A 20,331-nucleotide genomic window follows, 5' to 3' on the forward strand; every position below is an offset into this window, starting at 1 on the left:
ATTGACTCCACAGCAGCCAACAACAACAACAGCAGAACCAGTTAGTGCTTCCTCATGAGCCACTCCTGAAGGCATCCCACAGATGCACCCTTGGAATGTGGTCTCTTCCAGTGATGATGTCTAACACAGAGAGGAATCACTTTTTATAAGATGCACATTCTTTGTGTTCCTTTACATAGATTTTCTCTGCCCCAGGTCTAAGTTGCCAATTTTTTAATCTTTTTTTTTTTTTTAAACATTCTGTTACATGCAGAGAAAACGAGGTGCTCAAAGTCCAGCTGAAGAAATATGTAGGAGCTGTCCAGATGCTGAAAAGAGAAGGCCAGACGGCTGAAGGTGAGTGGACACTGAATCCAGGTAGGGAGGACCTGGGCTTCTTTATCTTTATAACGCCTGTGCTGGGCACACAGTGGTCTCTCAGTGTGTGATGAGTGAATGTGTATATGAAGTAGAAAAACGGTGTGGCCAGGATTCCAGAAAATTAATTAGATGGAAAATCTCATCACATGCTCTTCCTAAATGTGTTACTAATATGGTAAGACTTGTTCATTAGATGTTGATGACTGCGTATCAGTCTGTGTTCTTAGAGGACTCTTAAGGCACTTGCAAGGAAGTGAACCATGTGGCGTGAGGGTGGTTACACACTAAGTCATATTAAGGTGCAGAGCTCCAGACTGGGGCTGAACAGGTTTCAACTCCAGCTCTGGATAAGTTTCTTCATCTTCCTGTGCCTCAGTTTTCTAATGGGGTTAGTTAACAGCACCTACTTCAAGAGACAGACTATGTAAACATATTAGCGTAGTGCTTACCAAAGAGTAAATACTTAGTAAATTTTTTGCTATTATTATTGTTGATAAGGAGCTCTGGTGGTGTAGTGCCTAAAGAATTTGACTGCTCACCAGAAGGCCGGCAGTTCAAACCCACTAGCCACTCCATGGAAGGAAGACTGGCAATCTACTTCCGTAAAGATTTACCACCTCGAAAGCCCAAAAGGGGTCACGATGAGTCGGACTCGACTCAGTGGGGGTGAGTTTGGTTTTTTTGGTAATATTAGTCACAAAGGTAAGTGTTATGAAAGATTGTTGTTGATAGTTGATGTCTCATTGACTCTGACTCATAGTGACCCTGTGTTCAAAAGAACGAAACACTGCCTAGCCCTGCACGGTCCTCACGGTTGTTGCTATGCTCGAGCCTTTGCCGTGGCCATGTCAGTCCATCCCCTTGAAGGTCTTCCTGTTTGTCACTGACCCTCTACCAACCGTGATGTCCCTCTCTAGGGACTGCTCCCTCCAGATAACATGTCCAAAGTATGTGAGACAAAGTTTCACCATTCTCTCTTCTAAGGAACCTTCTGTCTGTACTTCCAAAACAGATCTCTTTGTTCTTCTGGCAGTCCGTCGTATCTTCAGTATTCTTCACCAACACCATAATTTAAAGACATTGATTCTTCTTTGGTCTTCCTTATTCGTTGTCCAGCTTTCACATGCATATGAGGCAGTTGAAAACACCACGGCATGAGTCTGGCATACCCTTAGTCCTCAAAGTGGCATCTTTGCTCTTTACCAGTTTAAAGAGGTCTTTTGCTTCAGATTTGCCCCATGCTATACTGGCGTAGTGCCTAAGGCATTTGACTGCTAACCAGAAGGCTAGCGGTTCAAACCCACCAGCCACTCCTTGGAAGGAAGTTTGGGCAATCTACTTCCATAGTGATACTGCCTTGGAAACCCAAGGAGGGGTCGCTGTGAGTCAGATCCGACTCAACAGCGGTGAGTTTTTTTTTTTTTTTTTATATGTCATTTGATTTCTTGACTGCTGCTTCCCTGAGCACTGATTGTAGACCCAAGTAAAATGAAATAATTGACAACTTTGATCTTTTCTTTGTTGATCATGATGTGCTTATTGGTCCAGTTGTGAGGATTTTTGTTTTCTTTATGTTTAGTTGTAATCTCTAACCCCTATACTTGTGGTTAAAATCTCATTTGGGAGTGGGTTTTCTCTGTTGTGATAATGAGACTGTTAGGGTGTGTCTCAAATCAATCTCTTGAGATAGAAAAGGAATAGACCCAAGAAAGGAGAAGATGGAGGAAACATAGTTGCTATACCACATGAAGATTGCCAGGGAACTAAGGGACAAGGACCTTCCCTCAAAGCTGATACAAGGCCTTTCCCTAGAGCTGGGACCCTGAGCTTGGACTTCTAGTCCCCTCAACTTGAAGAAATAAATTTCTTCGTTAAAGCCATCTACTTGGGGTATTTCTGTTAGAGCAGCACTTGATAACTGAGACAAATGGGCATTTGACCAGGGTCTCCCTAAAATGAGGTGGTGCCATAGCTCCCTCTCGCGGGACTTGGGCTACAGTTTAGCTGTCGTGAATCTCCTAGTGTTTCTCAGGTCAGCCCAAAGAAGGGGTCTTTCACTTCACCTGAAGGGTCTTACAGCCCTCATCCAGCTGACCATAACAAGATAACCTTAAAGATGAGCCCTTAGAGTGTGGATATTAACAAGGGCTGGGTGTTCCATGCCCATGGATTCCAGGAATCAGCCAGGCCTGGATTTGAGTTCAGGCTCATTCATTATCAATTAACCTCTTACAGTCAGTTTCTCATCTGTAAGCAAAAACATCAAACCCATGTTTTAGTGTCCTCATGGGGATTTAACAATATGGTACCAAAACAAAAGCCAAGGCCATTGCTGTTGAGGTAATTGCAATTCATGGTGACCCTATAAGATAGAGAAGAATTGCCCCAGATGGTTTCCAAGGCTGTACATCTTTATGGAAGCAGATTGCCTCATTTTTCTTCCATAGAGTGGCTGGGGAGTTCGAACTGCTGACCTTTCACTTTGCAGCTGAGCACTTAACCACTGTGCCACCAGGGCTTCTCTGCAGTATAGTACCTGGTATATGATAGGTGTTTAATAAATGGTAGCTGTTTTTCTATGTGGTGGAGGGAGGGAGACAGGATTGGAATCTGGAAATATGAAGACTTGACTTCTCCTCAAAGCTTTTGTGTTTCTAATGAGTCCCTGATTGTTTGGGTCATCATGTTGGTGACTCTGTTCTGATAATGTGCCTAGCCTTATTCATGCCTGGTCTGAGGGTCATTGCTGCACAGTTAATCAGGTCTTGCTCCATGGGCACATGGCTCTTCTCATACAGGTATTGCTGTTATGGCCTGTACTCCTTTCATTATGCTGGGTGATGTATGTGGTCCTTTCACTTGCTCATATAATTTCTTCTTTGTTTCCCCAGCACTTGGCTTTTGTAGTCATTCATTACATTCCTGTTTTGAATGAATATTGTTTGTCTGCCCTTTAGCCTTTCCAAGTAAGTTCAAATGTAGTCTTATTTGAGTCAGTAACCAGGTGATGAGTAGATGTTTTCCTTCTATTTTTAACAATGAGCATGTTGGAGGCTCCAGAGAGCTTCAGGGACGTGCATGTGTATCAGGATGGAAGTCGAGCTGTGGTCATTCCTCTTCAAGTCCCTAGTGCTTTGCAGTATCAAGTCATTAAACTTCAGTGTGCAGACAATTCCCTGTGGTCTGTTGAATATGCCTCTTCTCAGGACTCTGTTCTAGAAGTAGTTTCTGTCGATTTGGGGTGGGCTGTAGATTCGCACACCTGGGTGTGTGAGTCTGGTGCAGGTGGCCTAAGTCTACTGAGAAATCTGTACACATCCAGAACCTTGCTTTGACCTGGTGCAAGAAGAAAATTAAACCAAGAAGAGAAGCACCATTGCTTTTGCTTTTGATTGAAAAGCCTACACACTACAAAATACTTTTCTGAGTATTTTCTACATTTGGAGAAGTTCCCCAGGATGGGTACACAGAGCATACAGTGTACAGAATGGTTTCTCCCTGCAGCCAGAGTTCCCTGTCCTGAGACTCAGAGTGCATGCTCAAAGCCAAGGCCTGGGTCATGAGCCTTTTCAGGAAACAGTTGAGCTCATCTCAGTTAACCCCTTGAAGGTCTGACACAGAGGTAATTAAACATCTTCCACTCCATACGGCAGTAGTCCCAGACCCCGCCACCTTGTCTATGAGTCATCCTTCAGTGGGAAGGTTTTGATGAAAGGTCTTAAGTGTGGGCCATGTCCTGGATGCCTTGTTGCTCACTGAAGTCCTTCAACCCACTCTTTCTTGTACTTGGTGAACATGAATGAGCACTGCCTGTGTTTGTGCCCGGCACCGTGAAGCATCTCATTAGAAGGAAGCTCTTTCAAAAACTGTACTTGGACCTCCCTCAAGAAAGTTTACCTGATTTTCAAGGATGTCATCTATTATTCCTCAAGGAAACTAGGACTCATTCCCAAGTACAGCCCTTGCTCAGTGCTGCCCTCTTCCTGGAATGTTCTGTGTACATTTGAGAATCAGAGATTGATCTCTGAACTGAAGGGGAGATGCTCCAGCTAGGGGCAGCTGAACCTGGCCTTCCAGAGGGACTTGGGTCTGCCTTCATCACATGGTGGGGACAGCTGCCCCATCCACCTGTGGGTACTGGCGTCCAAGGCCTCCATGGTGTCTGGCCCACCAGCTCCAGTTTTCATTTGTCCTCCGTCACGGTCACTGCTGAGATGGGGACAGGGGACCTCCTTCTTTGGCCCTGCACTTGACTTTAGCAGCTAACCCCAGCTAGCTCTCAGGGCTTTTGTAGGCTTTCAGGAAAGGAGTTCTGTCTTTCTTTTTGGGCTCGGGAAGTCTGGGGCTGCTGCAGCTTTCTTGTCTGCCTGTGTCATGTGGAACGAGCCATCAACAGAGGACTGAGCTGAGCCGCAAGGCAGAGGCAGTGCTTCTGTTCATGTCTGTTGAGCCCCTGAATCCAGGAGCCATGAGCAGTGCTTCTACAGCCTCCCCTATCCCCATGGTCAAGGCTGAGTTGGCTTTCCACAGCGGCTATGCTCTGTGGCTGCCGGTTAGCTTTTCCTGGACATTGAGGCCGTCTTAGCCTTGGCCCTGGCAGTTGAGTCTTTGCAGTCTGTGCCTTTCCAAATCCACACATCTCTCCTGTGCTGCAAGGCCCCTCTTCCCCCGCTGCCCTATCATTAGGCACACGCCACTGCCGTGATCTGTCCTGGCCACCCTCGGTCACCTTCTGCAGTGATGGATGTTAAAGCCACAAGTTCTCATTGGCATCTCCGTTTAATTAATCTGTCAGGGGCTCAGGGAGGGAGGGGAGAGAAATGGCCTGTTGCTGGTGGCAGTTGGCGTAATCAGTGTGAGGGCAGGAGGCATAGTGGGAGGAATTTGACAGATGAAGGCGGCTTGGAGCAGTTTTAAAAGTTGCCTCTGAGAAACAAAAGAAGTCATCTAGCTCTCTTGCATGGCGTGTCTGCTGGCGTGCGGCATGCTTTGTGTTTCCTGGTTTCACACTTGCGTGTGCTTCTTGCTCTCTCTGGGGCTTCAGTTTCCTGGGCTCCCAGAACCCAGGCAGACAGTCAGGAACCCGCATCCATGAGGATGAATGACATGCTATGTGACTCTGAGAGCCGAAGGAATGTGCGGCGTGCTCTGCAGCCCCTGGTCCTGTAGCCTGAGTCACACAGGCTTCGGAGCACCTCCTTTTCCATGGCCTGCTGTCTTCATCCCCAGCATGAACAGACACAGAGATGTCTTCGTCTGAGGCAGGTTTCTGTGGTTGCAAGGAAGAACAGCCTACCATAGCTAGCTCATGTGAGTGTGTGTGTTTCCAGTGGGTAAACGTGGCACGTCATGGAAACATAAATCCCATCCCATCCCTCCTCTGCTTTAAACTCTTTGGCCATTTATTTCCCAGTTCAGACTGAAGATGGCCTCTAGTGGGCTCTTCCTGCTCTGCGAGCTCACCTCCTACCACCCTTCCCCTGGTGCACTCTGCTCCAGCCACTCTGACCCTCAGTCTCTTCTTCTAAGTTTCCAGGCTGGCCATCACTTTGTTGGAATGCTCTTCCCTCCCGCCCCGCCTCTGCATGGCTGCCTGTTTCTTGTCATGCAGGTCCCTCTTCACATGTCCCCAAAGCCTGTGTGTCGTTTGCTCTGGCACGTGTTTGCTGCCTTGGTTTCCGCCCACAGCAGGCATTCCACAGAGCAGGGGCTTAGCCTGTGTTTCTCTGCCGCCCGGAGTACCCCACTCAGTTTGTCCCATGGGCTGTGCTCCGGAAGCATTGTTAAATGAGTGAACACAAATTCAAGAGGGCATAGTCACTTGGGCTTTATGACTTATATTCAAGAGTTCTGAAAGACAGAGCCACGGGAGGTGCTGGCTGTCGTCAGGAGGCACACAGGGACACGGGATCAGAAGAATCTGGCCGGACGCCAAGCCCAGCGAAGCTGTTGGGCTGAGCCTGGCACATCCTTAGCGTGCGCTGAGTGGAGAGCTGGGACCCGCCCACTGTCGGCTCTCCACGGCTGCCTTGTTTCCTTCTCGAGGACCTCCCTTCTTCCCGAGGAACTCCCCACTGGGCTCTGCCTTCTCTTTTCCATGTTCTTCCTTGCTTCCAGGTACAGCCAAGCTTTCCTGGGCTGTTAGCCTTTCTCTCTCAAGTTTGTCTCTCTCTCCTTCCCTCCCCCTGCACCTCTCCCCCTTTTGTCCCTCTCTGTCTTTTTTGTGTGTCTAATGGATGAAGTCTCAAAGGACCTTCAGGTTCTAGAACACCAAGCTTGTGGACAGGAAGCTTTATCTCTGCTCCCCTTCCTGCTTAAAATACTACCTCTTGAGCATCATCTTCGCCTGTAACCCTGTTGTGAGGATTGACTGAGAGGATTGGGTATGATGTGCGCAGCACAGTGTCTGGGGCAAAGTTGGACTTTGTAAGCACTTGCTCTCATTGTCTTCCTTCACTCTTGCACACAGATGCCAAGAACACTTGTTGTGTTGGGAAGTTAGGCCCTTTGCCTTGTGCCAAGTATGACCTCAGGCCTGTTTGCTCCATAGCAAACGTGAATTGAACACTCGCCACTTTCCAGGCACAGTTCTGGGGAACTTCAGTGAACAGACCAAGCAGAGTCTACCCTTGAGTTGACAGTGAAGTCGGGGAGGTGGACAATAAACTCATAAACGTAATCACAGTTAGGTATCACAAGACAGATCAACCTGGGCCCACAGGCCTTGCAGCCACCTACAGAAATCAACAACAGCTCCGGTAACCAGCCAGAACCCATGCCACGTTCATTGCCTGCAGCATCTCTGTTCCTTACAGCAGTTCTATGAGGTTTCTGCTGCTGTCCCCACCTCAGACAGGAGGGAACCAAGACCTCAAGACAGTGATGTGCTCAGGGTCAGCCATGTAGAAAGGGACCGAGCTAGAATTCCTACCCAGGTCTGTCCGTAAGTCCACGTTTTCCCAGCATTCCCGTCAGCCCTTCTGCACATGTGTGCTAGGTGATAAGATATTTCCGGCCTCCGAGGAGTCACGTGATGCGCTAACCCAGAGGGGCCTGCCTGTGGGGCAGCCTCTGCCTGGCTGCTTGGCATCCACTACTTCATTCCCCTTCTTGTTTTGGCGGTAGTTGAATGCCTTTGATTTTTGTTGTTTTAATTTTGGTAAAACATACATAACAGAAAGTTGCCATTTTAACCATTTTTGAGTGTACAGTCAGTGACGTTAATTACATTAACTGTTGTGCAGTCATTACCACCAACCATTTCCAAATGTTTTGCCATCACCCCAAATAGAATCTCAGTATCCCTTTAGTAATAACTCCCCACTCCCCCTTGCCCCCAGCCCCTGGTAACCACTGATAAACATTGGTCTCCATGCATTTGCCTGTTCTAAACTTTTCATGTAAATGGGACCATACAATATGTGTCCTTTTTTGTGTCTGACTTAATGTTTTCAAGGGCCATCCATGTTGTCACATATATCAGACTTTATTTCTCCCATGGCTGAATGATACTCCACTGTATGGATAGACCATGCTGTGTTGGTCCACTGGCCTGTGTGTGGATAGTTAGGCTGCTTCTACCTTCTTGGTTCTTGTGCACATGCTGCTGTGTACATCGCTGAACAAGTCATCTCCACTTGCCTTCATCCTGAGACAGGTCCAGTCCATTTCTCTCCTCTCCTTGGATGACTGAATGCTCATTGTGTATTGTCAGTTACATCAGGGACCCAGACAGAGCAGGAGGGGCTGGAACCAGCTATCAGACTTGGGAAAAACAGAACCATTGACTTAACCACCTTTTTTTTTTAATTTTAAAAAATACATTTTATTAAAATATAATTTATGAACAGTGAAATGCACAAAAGTAAAGTGCCATGGGTCAATGAATTTTTTTTTTTTTTTGCAGTGGTCCCTCCGCTCCCTTCCCCTCCCACTCATGGTAACCAACACAGAACATTTCCTTCCATATGGAAACCTTTTCTTGACTTTTTACAATAATGAACTAATGCTATGCTTGTCCTTCTGTGATTGACTTATTTCACTCAACATGATGTCCTTCAAGTTCATCCATGTTATGTGGTGTTTTGCAGATTCTACATTATTCTTTAGTGTTGTATAATACTCCATTGTATGTATGCACCGTAGTTTGGTTATTCATTCTTCTGTTAATGGGCATGTAGAGTATTTCTATCTTTTTGCTATTGTAAATAGTGCTGTGATGAACATGGGTGTGCATATGTCTGTTCTTGTCATGGCTCTTATTTCTTTAGGCTGTATACCTAGTATGGGATTGCTGGATCAGATGGTATTTCTAATTCCAACTTTTTAAGGAATCCCCATACTGCTTTCCACATTGGTTGTATCATTTGACAGTCTCACCAGCAGTGTATGAGAGTCCCAATCTCTCTGCATCAGAGTTTGTTATTTTCTGTCTTGTTGAACTTTGCTACTAGTGCTGGGGCAAGATGGTATCTCATTGTCATTTTGATTTGCATCCCTCTAATGGCTAATGGTAGCATAGTGCTTAAGGCACTTGACTGCTGCTAAGGGGCAAGGAGGCTGCATCTTCGGACCTCTTCTAACCCAACAAGAGGAAGACGGAATCGCCATCACTAGCCCAAGGCCTATCCCTGCAAGGCCTGACATGCTGCCTCCCTCCAGCCCTGACACCAACTGTTCCTCCTGCAGCACCCACCACCTCTCTGCTGGATTTGATCATTTGCTGCAGTAGCCACATAGAACTCACTGGTTATGAGGTTTACTAGGTAACATTCAAGTTCAGGAAAAATGCTCAGTCTCTCTCAGCCTGCCATCTCTCAGCCAACAGTCTCTCTCCCAGCAATGAGCGTCTCTCTTTCTCAGCAATGCATGTCTCTTGGTGTCTCTTTCTCAGCAGCCCATGTGGCTCAGGAGTGTATTTCTCTCAGCAGCACGTCTTTCACAGCTAGCAGTCAGAGAGACCCCTTCTGCCTCTAGGAGGCCTCCTTTTGAGCCTGGCAGAGTGGCCAAACTAACCAGTGCTAACATCAGAATTCCATACACTTGAGAGAGAGTGAACTTCTCAGAAAATTACTTTGTGCTGCTCCCAACAGAAATACCCCAGGTGCATAACTAACAATCAGGAGCTACTTGGTTGCTCATGGCCAATTCCACCATGGAGTTTACAAAAACTTATGGCTAGAAAAGCCATACCAGGTGATATACTACACTGCAACTGAAAACCAGAAGGCTGGCGGTTCAAACACACCAGCCACTCCTCAGAGGGAAGGTTGGGCAATCTACTTCTGCAGTGATACCACCTTGGGAACCCAATGAGGGGTCTCTATGAGGCGGGTCCAACTCCACGGCACATAACAACAACAGCAGCAGCCGCAATGGCTAATGATTATGAACATTTCTTCATATGTTTGTTGGTTGTTTGAATATCCACTTTGGTGAAGTGTCTATTCATGTCTTCTGACCAGTTTTTAATTGGATTATATTTGTCTTTTTGTTGTTGAGGTGTTGGAGTTTTCTATGAATTTTAGAGATAAGTCCCTTGTCAGATATGTCATTGCTGAATATTTTTTTCCTATCTGTAGGTTCTCTTTTTACTCTTTTGGCAGTGTAATTATCTAAAAGTATGAATTTGTTGCTGTTATTTTGTTACATGCTTTTTTGTGGTATTGCTGATTTCTTTGTTCCCTATAATTTTTGTGCTGAGCTTGTTTTATTTATGAATTGTATTATGGCTTCCTTCTTTGCTATTGTCTTAGTATTTGCTAAATATTTGTGCTGGTCCTCTTTTTTATTTTAGTATGAAAGTTTACCTTTTCTTTGAAGTTATCCTGTGATTTATGATGTTCTTCCCAAGTTTAGAACAGTCTGTTCTATCTTGCAACTCTCTTGACTTCCTCCCTGTTCAGTAGTTCTGTTACTACACTATTTTTTCCCTCTTTCTGGTTTGTAGTTGTCCTCATTTGTCAGTTGATGTCTCTGGTTCTCTGTTTACATTCTTGTAGGCTTGTTTACTTTGGATACTTCCGTAACTGGGTTGGTTGCTGGGTTATGTCATCATGTGTGTTAATGGTCAGTTGTTGTTTGTTGTTGTTGGTTCTCTGTCCAAAGGACTCCCTTTAGCATCTGCCAAAGGGGCAGGGAAGCTGCATATTCTCACCTTCTCTAACCTCATAAGAGGAAGACAGAATCACCATCAGTAGCCCAAGGCCTATTCCAGTGAGGCCAGATGTACTGCCTCCCTCCAGCCCTTATACCAACCGTTCCTCTCGCAGCACCCACCACTTCTCTGCTGGGCTCAGTAATATGCTGCAGTGGCCACACAGAACTCACAGATTATGGGGTTTATTAGGAAAGCAACAGGCTACAATTAAAATTCAGAAATGCACTCAGTCTCTTGCAGCTGGCTGTCTCACTTAGCAGCCGGCAGTCTCTCTCTCAGCAGTGTGTGTCCTTTCTATCTCTCTTTAAGTGATGTGTGTTTTTCACATCTTTGTCTCAGCAAGTGCATGTCTCTCAGGATCATGTTTCTCTCAGTAGCATGTCTTTCTCAGCCAGCAGTCAGGGAGACTCCTTCTGCCTCTAGGAGGGCTCCTTTTGAGTCTGGCAGAATGACCCAACTAATCATTCCCAACATCAGAATTCTATACACCTGAGAGAGAGAGAACTTCCCAGAAGATTGCTTTCTGTTGCTCGCAACAGAAATACCCCAGGTGTATAACTTTAACATTCAGGAGCTACTCAGTTGCTCATAGCAAATTCCACCATGGAGTTTACAAAGACTATGGCTAGAGAAGCCACACTATGTAATTTGCTACACTGCAGTAGCTCTTGTAAGGTTGGTCTAATTTTAACAAATTCATTTAATTTCTGCTTATGTGGAAATGTCCTAATTTCACCATCATATTTGAGGGATGACTTTGCTGGGTATATAATTCTTGGTTAGAAATTTTTCTCTTTCGGGGTTTTATATACACCATCCCATTGTCTTCTCGCCTGCGTGGTTTCTGCTGAGAAATCTGAGCTTATTCTTATTGGTTGCCCCTTTTTTTAGTAGGTAACTTTTTGTTTTTTCTGTGCTGCTTTCAGGATTCTTTCTTTGTCTTTGGTTTTGGTGAGTTTGATGATGCTATGTCTTAGTGATTTTCTTTTGGGGTCTGTCCTTTTTGGGGTTCGTTGGACTTCTTGAATGGATATATTCTCATCTTTCGTCATACCAGGAAAATTCTCTTCCAACAAATCTTTGACAGTTTTCTCTGTGGTTCTATTTGTGTCTTCCTGTTCTGGAATTCCAATTATGCATAGGCTATTCCTTTTGATGGTATCCCACATGAACTTTAGACTTTCTTCATTTTGTTTTGATCTTTATTCTGATTGATCCCTTTCCAAAGAAGTATTGAGGTATTTGTCTTCAGTCTCACTAATTCTGTCTTCCATTGATTCAGTTCTACTCCTTTGCCTGTTCAATGTGTTATCTATTTCTGAAAATTCAGTATTAATCTTCTGGATTTCTATCTGTAGATTTTGTACCATTTCTAATTTTTCATTTATTTTGTCATTTTATTCTTGTATTGTCTTTTGAAACTTTTCTAGCGTTTTCTCTGTTTTCCTCAATTTTGTCAGTGTTTTCCTTGATCTGTCTCTTAATCTATTGAAGGTAGCTAAATATAATTTTTTTGAATTCCTTACCAGGGAGTTCCATTGCTGCTTTTTCCTTGGGGATGTGTTCTGGATCTGTATCCTGGTCCTTTGTTTGTCTTGCTTTATCTTGTTTCTTTGTGTGGACCATGATGCTCTATTGTCACCAACACATTATGATGTTTTTGTGTCTATATTTAATTGGTGATTGTATGTCAGAGTGACTTCCCCATGGTTTTTGTTTTCTTTTGTTTGGATGTTATCTATGTAAGCAGCGATTGGGCTTCTCTATTTGCCAGTTAGCAGCACTTAACACACTCACCTCCTGTCTCCTTTTCCATTGTCAGCCTCCCATATGTCCCTACTGCCCTTGTTAGGTCCCTGGAATCTGAATGAGAATGCTGTCACTTTAAATATCCAAAGTGACCACCACTTGTAAACATTCAAAATGGCTGCACTGTCTGGACAGCTGAATGACTTAACCACTTTTCATTAGCAATGGTGTGTGTAGACGTGACATGCCATTGGCACACTTTCTTCTTGGATGAGGGCGTCTCCTTTCATTGTATGGAGAAGGAGCATGAGGAAGGCTATGGTATGGACTGGGGTGGGGGGAGGACAGGCCTGGGCTTTCCAGTTGGGTGGGCCTGGGGTGAATTTCAGCTCTGTCATTGAGTATCTCAGTGTTCTTGGAATAAGTTCTTACTGTCTCAGAGCTTCAGTATTTCCATCTGAAGGAGAGAGATGCCAACATGACTTTTTAGACTCATTTTAAGTTTAAAAGAAGTGACGTGTATCAACTACAAGGTAGTTGTTGAGGTTCTATTGGTGGGAGATGATGTATCTTGAAAGGCATCCAGGCTGTGTCAGGTCAAGACATGTGAACAAAACACCTGCAAATTAGTTTCTGAAAGTGGGTGAATAATTATATAATTTCATAGTAAACCTCTCTGAAAGCTTTCCATCCATTATCCTGATAAAATAGCACTTACGCAATTAGCCTAATTTCTTGACCTTGCAATGAAAATTGGAAAAGGTAGCATCAGTACCTGGCCCTTGCTAAGCATTCGGTCAGTACTGCTAAGCACCAGCAATATAATACAGGGCTCAGTGGCAGAGGTCGATTTGTAAAACTTAGAATGTGCTGGAAACCCCAGAGAATAGTGTACCCAGCATCCAATACATCCACAACCTAGATTTAACAGATGTTTGTATTTTCAAATATTTATTTTTATTTATTTATTTATTTTTAAGAGTTAAAAAGTTACAAGTACAGTTGAGGGCACCCGTGGAAGTTTCCAGAATAAGTCTGATTGGCCCAGCTTGAGTGGTGTGCCTCACTTAAAATAATTCCAGGGACAGGGGGAAGTAACCTCTCATGGGCTAAGCCAGGCTCAAGTGCCCACTCACGGAAGTGGAGGGGGCAGGTCCTCAGAAATAGGAGACGGAGTCTAATGAGAGAAGAGAGGATGCTGGGTAGCAAGAACACGGATGACCATGCACTTGGAGGGACATCAGAGCAGTGGGGATGCTGAGTTTTTTGTAGAGAAGAGGCTTAGTGCCTAGCAAGAACTCTGCTCTTGGTGAATTTGTGTGCTTATTTGGGATAGTTTTTCAGGTTGAACTAGGTTTGGCTGCATAAAAAAGCAGTGGCTTCCACAAGGCAGGTTTTTCTCTCTGCCTTGGTCACCTAGTGCTGCACAAACAAACACCACTAGTGGGGTGCTTTAAAGAACGTAGACTTACTTTCTCATGGTTTCGGAGGCTAGAACTCCAGGTCTCAGTTGTGTTGATTCCTTCCTTATTGAAGCCCAAGGTGTCCCTTGGCTTGTGGAGCGTCCTTGCATGGCCTCTGTCTCTCCCCCATTGCATCCTTGCTTCTGTGTCTAAGCTGCTTTTTTTTTAAGTAACTCAGGTGGTTAGATTTAAGACATACTTTTCACTAATATGGCCTCAGTAACCTAACAGTGAACATCCTATTTGCAGTAGGATTACATCCACAGGTATAGGGGCTAGAGTCCCACCATAGGTTTTTGGGGGACACAGTTCATTCCATAACATTCTTACTTCACAGAATTCTGGACTTAGGTAGTCACGGGCTAATGTGGCGGTTCCATGGTCATCGAGAACTCATGCTACTTTGCTCTCTCTGCTTTACCATTCTCCGTGAGGGGACTTTTAGCTTCATTATTGCTTCATGATACTTATGTGGTGACTGGTGCTCCAGCCATCACATCTGCGTTTCAGGCAGGTAGAAGCAGGAACAGGAATGGACAGAGAATGCATTTCACAGCCAAATTCTGTAAAAATTTGATGGGTTAAGAATATAAACTTCCCGGGACCACAGTCTCAGGGGACATCATGCTCCATTGGCAGACATAGTTCATAAAAATTTTGTTCTCTAACCTACTTGGGCGAGTAGCTCCTGGGGTCTTAGAAACTTCCAAGCGGCCATCTAAGATGCAGCTAACTATTGATCTCCTCTCATATGAAGCAAAGAGTGAAGAAAATCAAAGCCATTTGGCAGCAATCAGTCCAAAGATAAGATGGGCCACGAGAGCCTCAGCCCTCACTACCCAAGATCAGAAGAACTCTAGATGGTGCCTGGCTACTGATGCCTACCGCTCGGAAAAGGATCAGACCTGGAGATCCTGGAGATAGTGGGAAGAAAAAGTGGAACAAAATTTAAAAACACAAAAATGACCAGAATTACTGGTTGTATAGAGACTGATTGAACCCTCAAGACTGTGGCCTGGGGTTACCCTTAGAGCCTAGAAATGGACTCAGTTAAATAGATCGGCTCTCAGCCCAATAGTAGAAAGACCCACATACAGAACACCTACCCCAGGTCGATGCACCCACCTACTACAGGGAGATGCACCCCTTGGAATCAAGTAGCCATGAGACACCAGAGGGGTAGCATTCACATAGAGGGAAGGCTGGACAGTTAGGAATGTATGGATGAGAGGGCACAGGGGGTGGTCATGGGGAAGAGAGGGGAGGAGAGTTTCTTAGGGTTGGGAATGATAATCAGGGCCATGAAACCAGATGTGCTTGGACTGTTGAATGTAAAACAAATTTGGTCTGTAATATTTGCACCTAAAGCACAATTGAAAACAGCAGCAGCTTCCTTTCAGGAGCATTTCTGGAAGCCCCACCCACGGACTTTTCCCTGTGTAACTCTTTGGCTACCTCTGATTGCGAGGGAAGCAGGGACAGGTGGTTGTTGAATTGACACCTGAGAGGTGTAAGAAAGGAACATTGTATTAGGTTAGGGAGAGAGCGGTTCCTGCCCCAGGTGGCTGTGGGGAGGATGAGGCTGATAGAAATGATGTGTAAGGGGCAGAGGATTACCAAAGTACCCCCATTGCCACTTCTTTGTGCTGTTACCACACACACATACACACACACGTGCTTCACTAAACATACAGGGTCATGGTGGCAAGAGGAGGCAGCTCTTGGTGCCAGAAGTTCCACGGCTCTCCCGAGACCTCCACAGGGGGCAGTGGTCTTATAGCACAACCTGATTTTATCCCGGAGGACACCCCCCACCCCAAAATCATTGCAGAAGCAACTGCCTGGCAATACCAAGTATTCACTGATGATTCCTATTCGTTTCCTTTTTATTGTTCGATGAAAAGAAAAGCCCAGAAACAAAACAGGAGCAATCTGAATGTTAGGCATCCTCCTCAGGGCCCAAGCCAGACGTGTGTTTATTGTTGTCCTCGTTGCTTTTGCTCTTCTAGGCTGTCTCGGCATTGTGACTGTTGTTGTGTAGTTAGTCAATCTCCCTTGGCTTTCAACTCCTCCTCTTCCTGGATGTTGACAGGTGCCTTGTTTTGTTAAATGCCACTTTGGGTTTGAAAGCTGTTCTGTTTTAAGTTTCTAATTACAGCTTTCATAAGGCACCCGGTCATTTTGCTTTGCTTGAGTGTGTAATGATGCCTTGTACCTCGGTGGAGAGTGACTTGTCTAAATGTTTTCTTTTTCCTTCGCCTGAATGGAAAAAATAGACATTCTCCAAAGAGATAAAACCCATCTCCTGTCTGGGGTCGTGTCCCTGGGTGATGGCCTCATGCTCCATCTGTGAACTTCAGAAGCAGCTCCCTCCCTCCCAGCCCCAGCTGTGAAGCACCTGCTCACCCTTGGGTGAATGTTCGCTTTGTCTGGAATCCTTGGTCCTACTGCCTGACACACCCTCTTGTCACCATTCTGGTATCAGTGCCATCATCTCCCTAGTGGTCACCCCACAGTTCTTTTATGCATTTACTGTTTTATTTCTTCCTTTCTCCAGTGACTTGCCCAGTAAACATTTACCAGAAAAGAAGTAAGCTCTAGGGACCCTCAGTGGCCCAGTGGTTAAGCACTCAGCTGCTAACCAAAAGGTCAACAGTTCGAACCCACCAGTTGCTCTGCAGGAGGAGGATGTGGCTTCCGTAAAGATGATAGCTTTGGAAACCCTATGGGGCAATTCTGCTTTGACTTAAGACTCTGATGCTGTGAGTCAGAATCAACTTGATGGCAGGAGATTGGTAGGTCAGGGCCTGTGCTAACTGCTTCATGGGCATCCTTTCTGGTCAAGGTGGTGATGTTGTTATCTCCATTTTACAGGTGGGAAAACTGAGACTCATTGTCTTAGTTATCAGTTGCTACAATAACAAATAGCATAAGTAGGTGGTTTCAACACAGAGAAATGTATTTTCTCACAGCTCAGGAGGCTGGAAATCTGAATTCAGGGTGCCAGCTGCAGGGGAACACCGTCTCTCTCTATTGGTCCTGGGGGGGAAGGTCCTTGTTTCTTCACCTTTGGTTTCCTTAGAGATCTCCACATGGCTTGGCTTCTGTCTTACCCCATCTCTACTCTGCTTGATTGTTTATTTTTTTATATTTCAAAAGAAATTGACTCAAGACATACCCTACACTAATCCTGCCTCATTAACATAACAGTCCCAAATGGGATTAGAGCCTTAGGCATAGAGGCTAGGATTGACAACCCTTATTTTTTGGGGAAATAATTCGATCCATAATGGTTAGAAAGGCCAAGGAGACCGTGTGTAGTGGAGCCAGACTGCCTGAGTGAAGGTCCCTGCCGTGCACTCTATGCATATGACATTGCTACCATATTGTCATTGTCAAGTGAGTGGTCAGGCCTGGATTGTTGATACCCTGACACAGAGGTGAATAAGACACAGTGTCTCGCCTCATGGAGCTGATGGTCTGGGGTGACAGGGTACGTGCAGCAGCCTGGGCACCAGGAGAGGGAGGGCTGGTCTCCCCAGCCCAAGTTTTCTTCCAGCCAGCCCAGCCAGGTGGGGATGTGGATGTTTAGCCACGTGTGTGCTGGTTGGACGCACTTGACCAGAGTAACTGGGAGGCATTGTAGGTCCTTGCTGTACCCGGGCATTCTTCCCTTCCATTTCTCTTTGATTCCTTCCTCATAGTCTCAGCATTTTGGGGGAGCCAGTCTCTCCAAAAATGTGCTCCCTTCCCCAAGTGGAGCCAATTAGGCCAAGCTCAGCTCTACCTTTAATTACTCTTGCCTTCATTTGCATCTGGTTTGGCTCGTTATAGTGTCATTAGCAGAGAGCAGGGCTCCACTGCAGGGCAACCAGGAGTGGCCTGTGCAGTGTCGTGGCTTTGCTTCTGTGGACTTGGCTTCCTTCTGGTTACCAGGAAGGATTTGGAAAAGTCTGCAAGCAAACACTGTGCCCAGTGACCCAAAGCAGTGGGCTTAACTCACCATGGCTTGCCTTCAAACTGTTTTCCAGCAGTTTTATTCCTGAAGACAGTATGTGTTTTCTTTCCTTGTTGAAAAATAATTTCAGAAAATTGAAATGACAGAGACAAGCAAAAAACAAAATAAAAATCATTTTTACCCATTGTTAACATTTTGGACTATCTCCTTCAAGGAGGTAGAGAGGTTTGCTGTTGGGAACATGTGTGGGGCAAACATGTCCTGTGAGAGCCCCTTACTGGAGGCTTAGGGTTTTTTTTTTTTTTTTTTTGTTATTGTTGTTAGGGATTTTAATAGGCAAATTGGGCAGTGGTACAACAAGAGGGTCATTTATGTCAAATGTCCGACATAACCAGGCCCACATGGGCCCCAGCTGACAGGAAGCAGGCTGTGATGCACATGCACGCTGGCAGCTACTGTCTGGCCTCCTTGTCACCTCTTCACCAGAGGAGAGCAGGACCATTCATTGGGGGAGCTCATAACCCATCACTGTGGAGTCAACACCAACTCATGGTGGCCACGTGTGAGAGCAGAGCGGGGCTCCTCAGGGTTTTCAGCAGCTGATACTTTGGAAGATCCCCAGGCCTTCGCACACACCTCTGGGTGGACTTGAGGCTCCAACCTTTGGATTGGCAGCCAAGCGTGTTAACCATCTGCACTTCCCAGGGGCTCCATGCCGTCCATAGGAGGCAGCATGGTGGGATGATGGTGAAGGCCTTGGACTTACTGCTTGACTTTGTTTTTCCTCTCCCTGTGTTTCATTTCGAGGGTTTTTATTGCTGTGCATTCAATTTCACTAATCTCTTCTTTTGCAATTTGCACCTGACACTTTCATGTGGCCACAGGTAGCTGCTAGAGATGTTGGGAAATAGCCTTTTGTTATTTGTAGCTAGTTGCCCAGCAAAAATCATAGTGTTTTTCCTGTCAAAGAAGAAAGAAAAAGTGGCTGTTGGAGGCCACTGGCCCTTTCTGGCGTCCCTGGAAGAGCAGCTTTTCCGCTTTTGAAGAGCAACAGGTGGTGACGCTGGCTGATGATGGCAATCTTGGCATCAGTTTCAGTGAACAAATGGGGAAAAGTGCAATGTCAGCGAGGGGCTCCGCTTAGCACTTTGAAACCTAAAGGTGGTAGTGAGTCTTTGGTAGTGACTGGACCTTGTTGGGATGCACTGGGAGTCACCCTTCTCTTTAACAGATGAGGTGGCCCCCTTGCTTTGTGTCCATGCTTGTTTCCCTGTGAATCTAGGGCACCCATGTAGCCTGAAGGCTTGGATTTACCATGGACGTTTATGCTGTTTATCACCTTTGATCAGGGCCCAGAGAATTTTATTCAATGAGGATTCAGACCCAGGTCCGTTTCTGGCTTAATGCTCAATTGCCATGCCATCATGGGGTGGCATCAGCTACAACATTTCATCTGGAAAATGTGGATATAGTAGCACATATCTGTTCATCTCAGGTTTCGGAAAGGGCTCAGTTAACACCGGACCCGGGTTTGAGATTGTGCCTATTAAAGGATGATTTCTCTGTCATGTGGTCTCACTGGGAGAGAACACAGCTTATTTTCTTGGTGCCTCTGACTTCTTGTTACTCTTTACGCCTTTTGTGGGCAATTTTTAGGGGGAGCACTCTTTGCTTGACAGTTGGCATCCAATTAAATATGAATTTTGGAAGATCCCCACTGTTATTTGCAATGACAAAGAAGTGTGGCTGAATATCTTAGAAAGAATTGGTTTCAGTACAAACAGTCAGTAGATAGTTTGTGTCTTAGGCTAGGGTCTCCAGAGAAGCAAAACCAGGGAAGCATATATACATACATACATATATTTAGAGAGAGAAAGAAATTTATCTCAAGGAAATGGCTAATGCAGTTGTAGAGGCTGGCAAGCCCCCACGTTTGTGAGTCAAATGTCACATTGGAGGCTTCTGCTGACTCACGTAGCTGCAGGTGCTGACAAGCCCAAGATCATCAGGCAGTATAGCAGGCTGCTAGCTTCAGAAGATGACGAATCCAAGAGAGGCGGCTTACAGGCTGCAAAGGCAACAATCCCAAGATTAACAGGCAGTGCTACAGGCCACTGGTTCAAGTCCAGGATGATGATGAGCCAGATCCAGGATCCAGATTCACCAGACAGGCAGAGAGCTTTCCATCACTTTCCCACATATGCTGGAAGCAGGGCACACCCTGAAGGAAACTCCCTGACTTCAGTTGATTGGTGCTCATGGCAGATCTCACCATGGAGGTGATTACGTTATATCAGATCTCATCATGGGGGGTGCCTACATCATAACTGCTAATCCACTGAGAGTCATGGCCCAGCTAAATTGACACACAGCCTTAACTATTGCAGCTTTTATTTTATGCGTTATTTTTTTATAATTGAACATATTACTGAAATTTTAAAATGAGAGTAACTCATATTCTTTATAAAAAATCCAGTGATACAGAGATTTATAAAGATGTTAATGATATCCCCCAGTGATAGCCCCACAGATAACCAGAGTTAATTGATGTATGCAAACTTTCATTAATCTGTATTCTACAAACACCTACTTCTTTTTTTCCCAAAAAGTAAGTTTACATTTTATGTCAGGATTGGGAAAAC

At 45.3% G+C, this 20,331-nt stretch overlaps 1 protein-coding gene across 1 annotated transcript in view; it reads left to right on the forward strand.

Annotated features, from left to right (window-relative positions):
• SNX29 (sorting nexin 29) overlaps positions 1-20,331 on the forward strand; it is a 681,105-nt gene that overhangs the window by 251,319 nt on the left and 409,455 nt on the right. The window contains exon 16 of the mRNA XM_007939635.2: positions 254-336. Within this exon, the coding sequence (XP_007937826.2) occupies positions 254-336 (83 nt within the window). The remainder of the gene's footprint in view (positions 1-253; positions 337-20,331) is intronic.

Source organism: Orycteropus afer, unplaced genomic scaffold (assembly GCF_000298275.1).
Source record: "Orycteropus afer afer isolate SDZICR_OR568_19922 unplaced genomic scaffold, OryAfe1.0 scaffold00061, whole genome shotgun sequence".
Lineage (NCBI taxonomy): Eukaryota > Metazoa > Chordata > Mammalia > Tubulidentata > Orycteropodidae > Orycteropus > Orycteropus afer.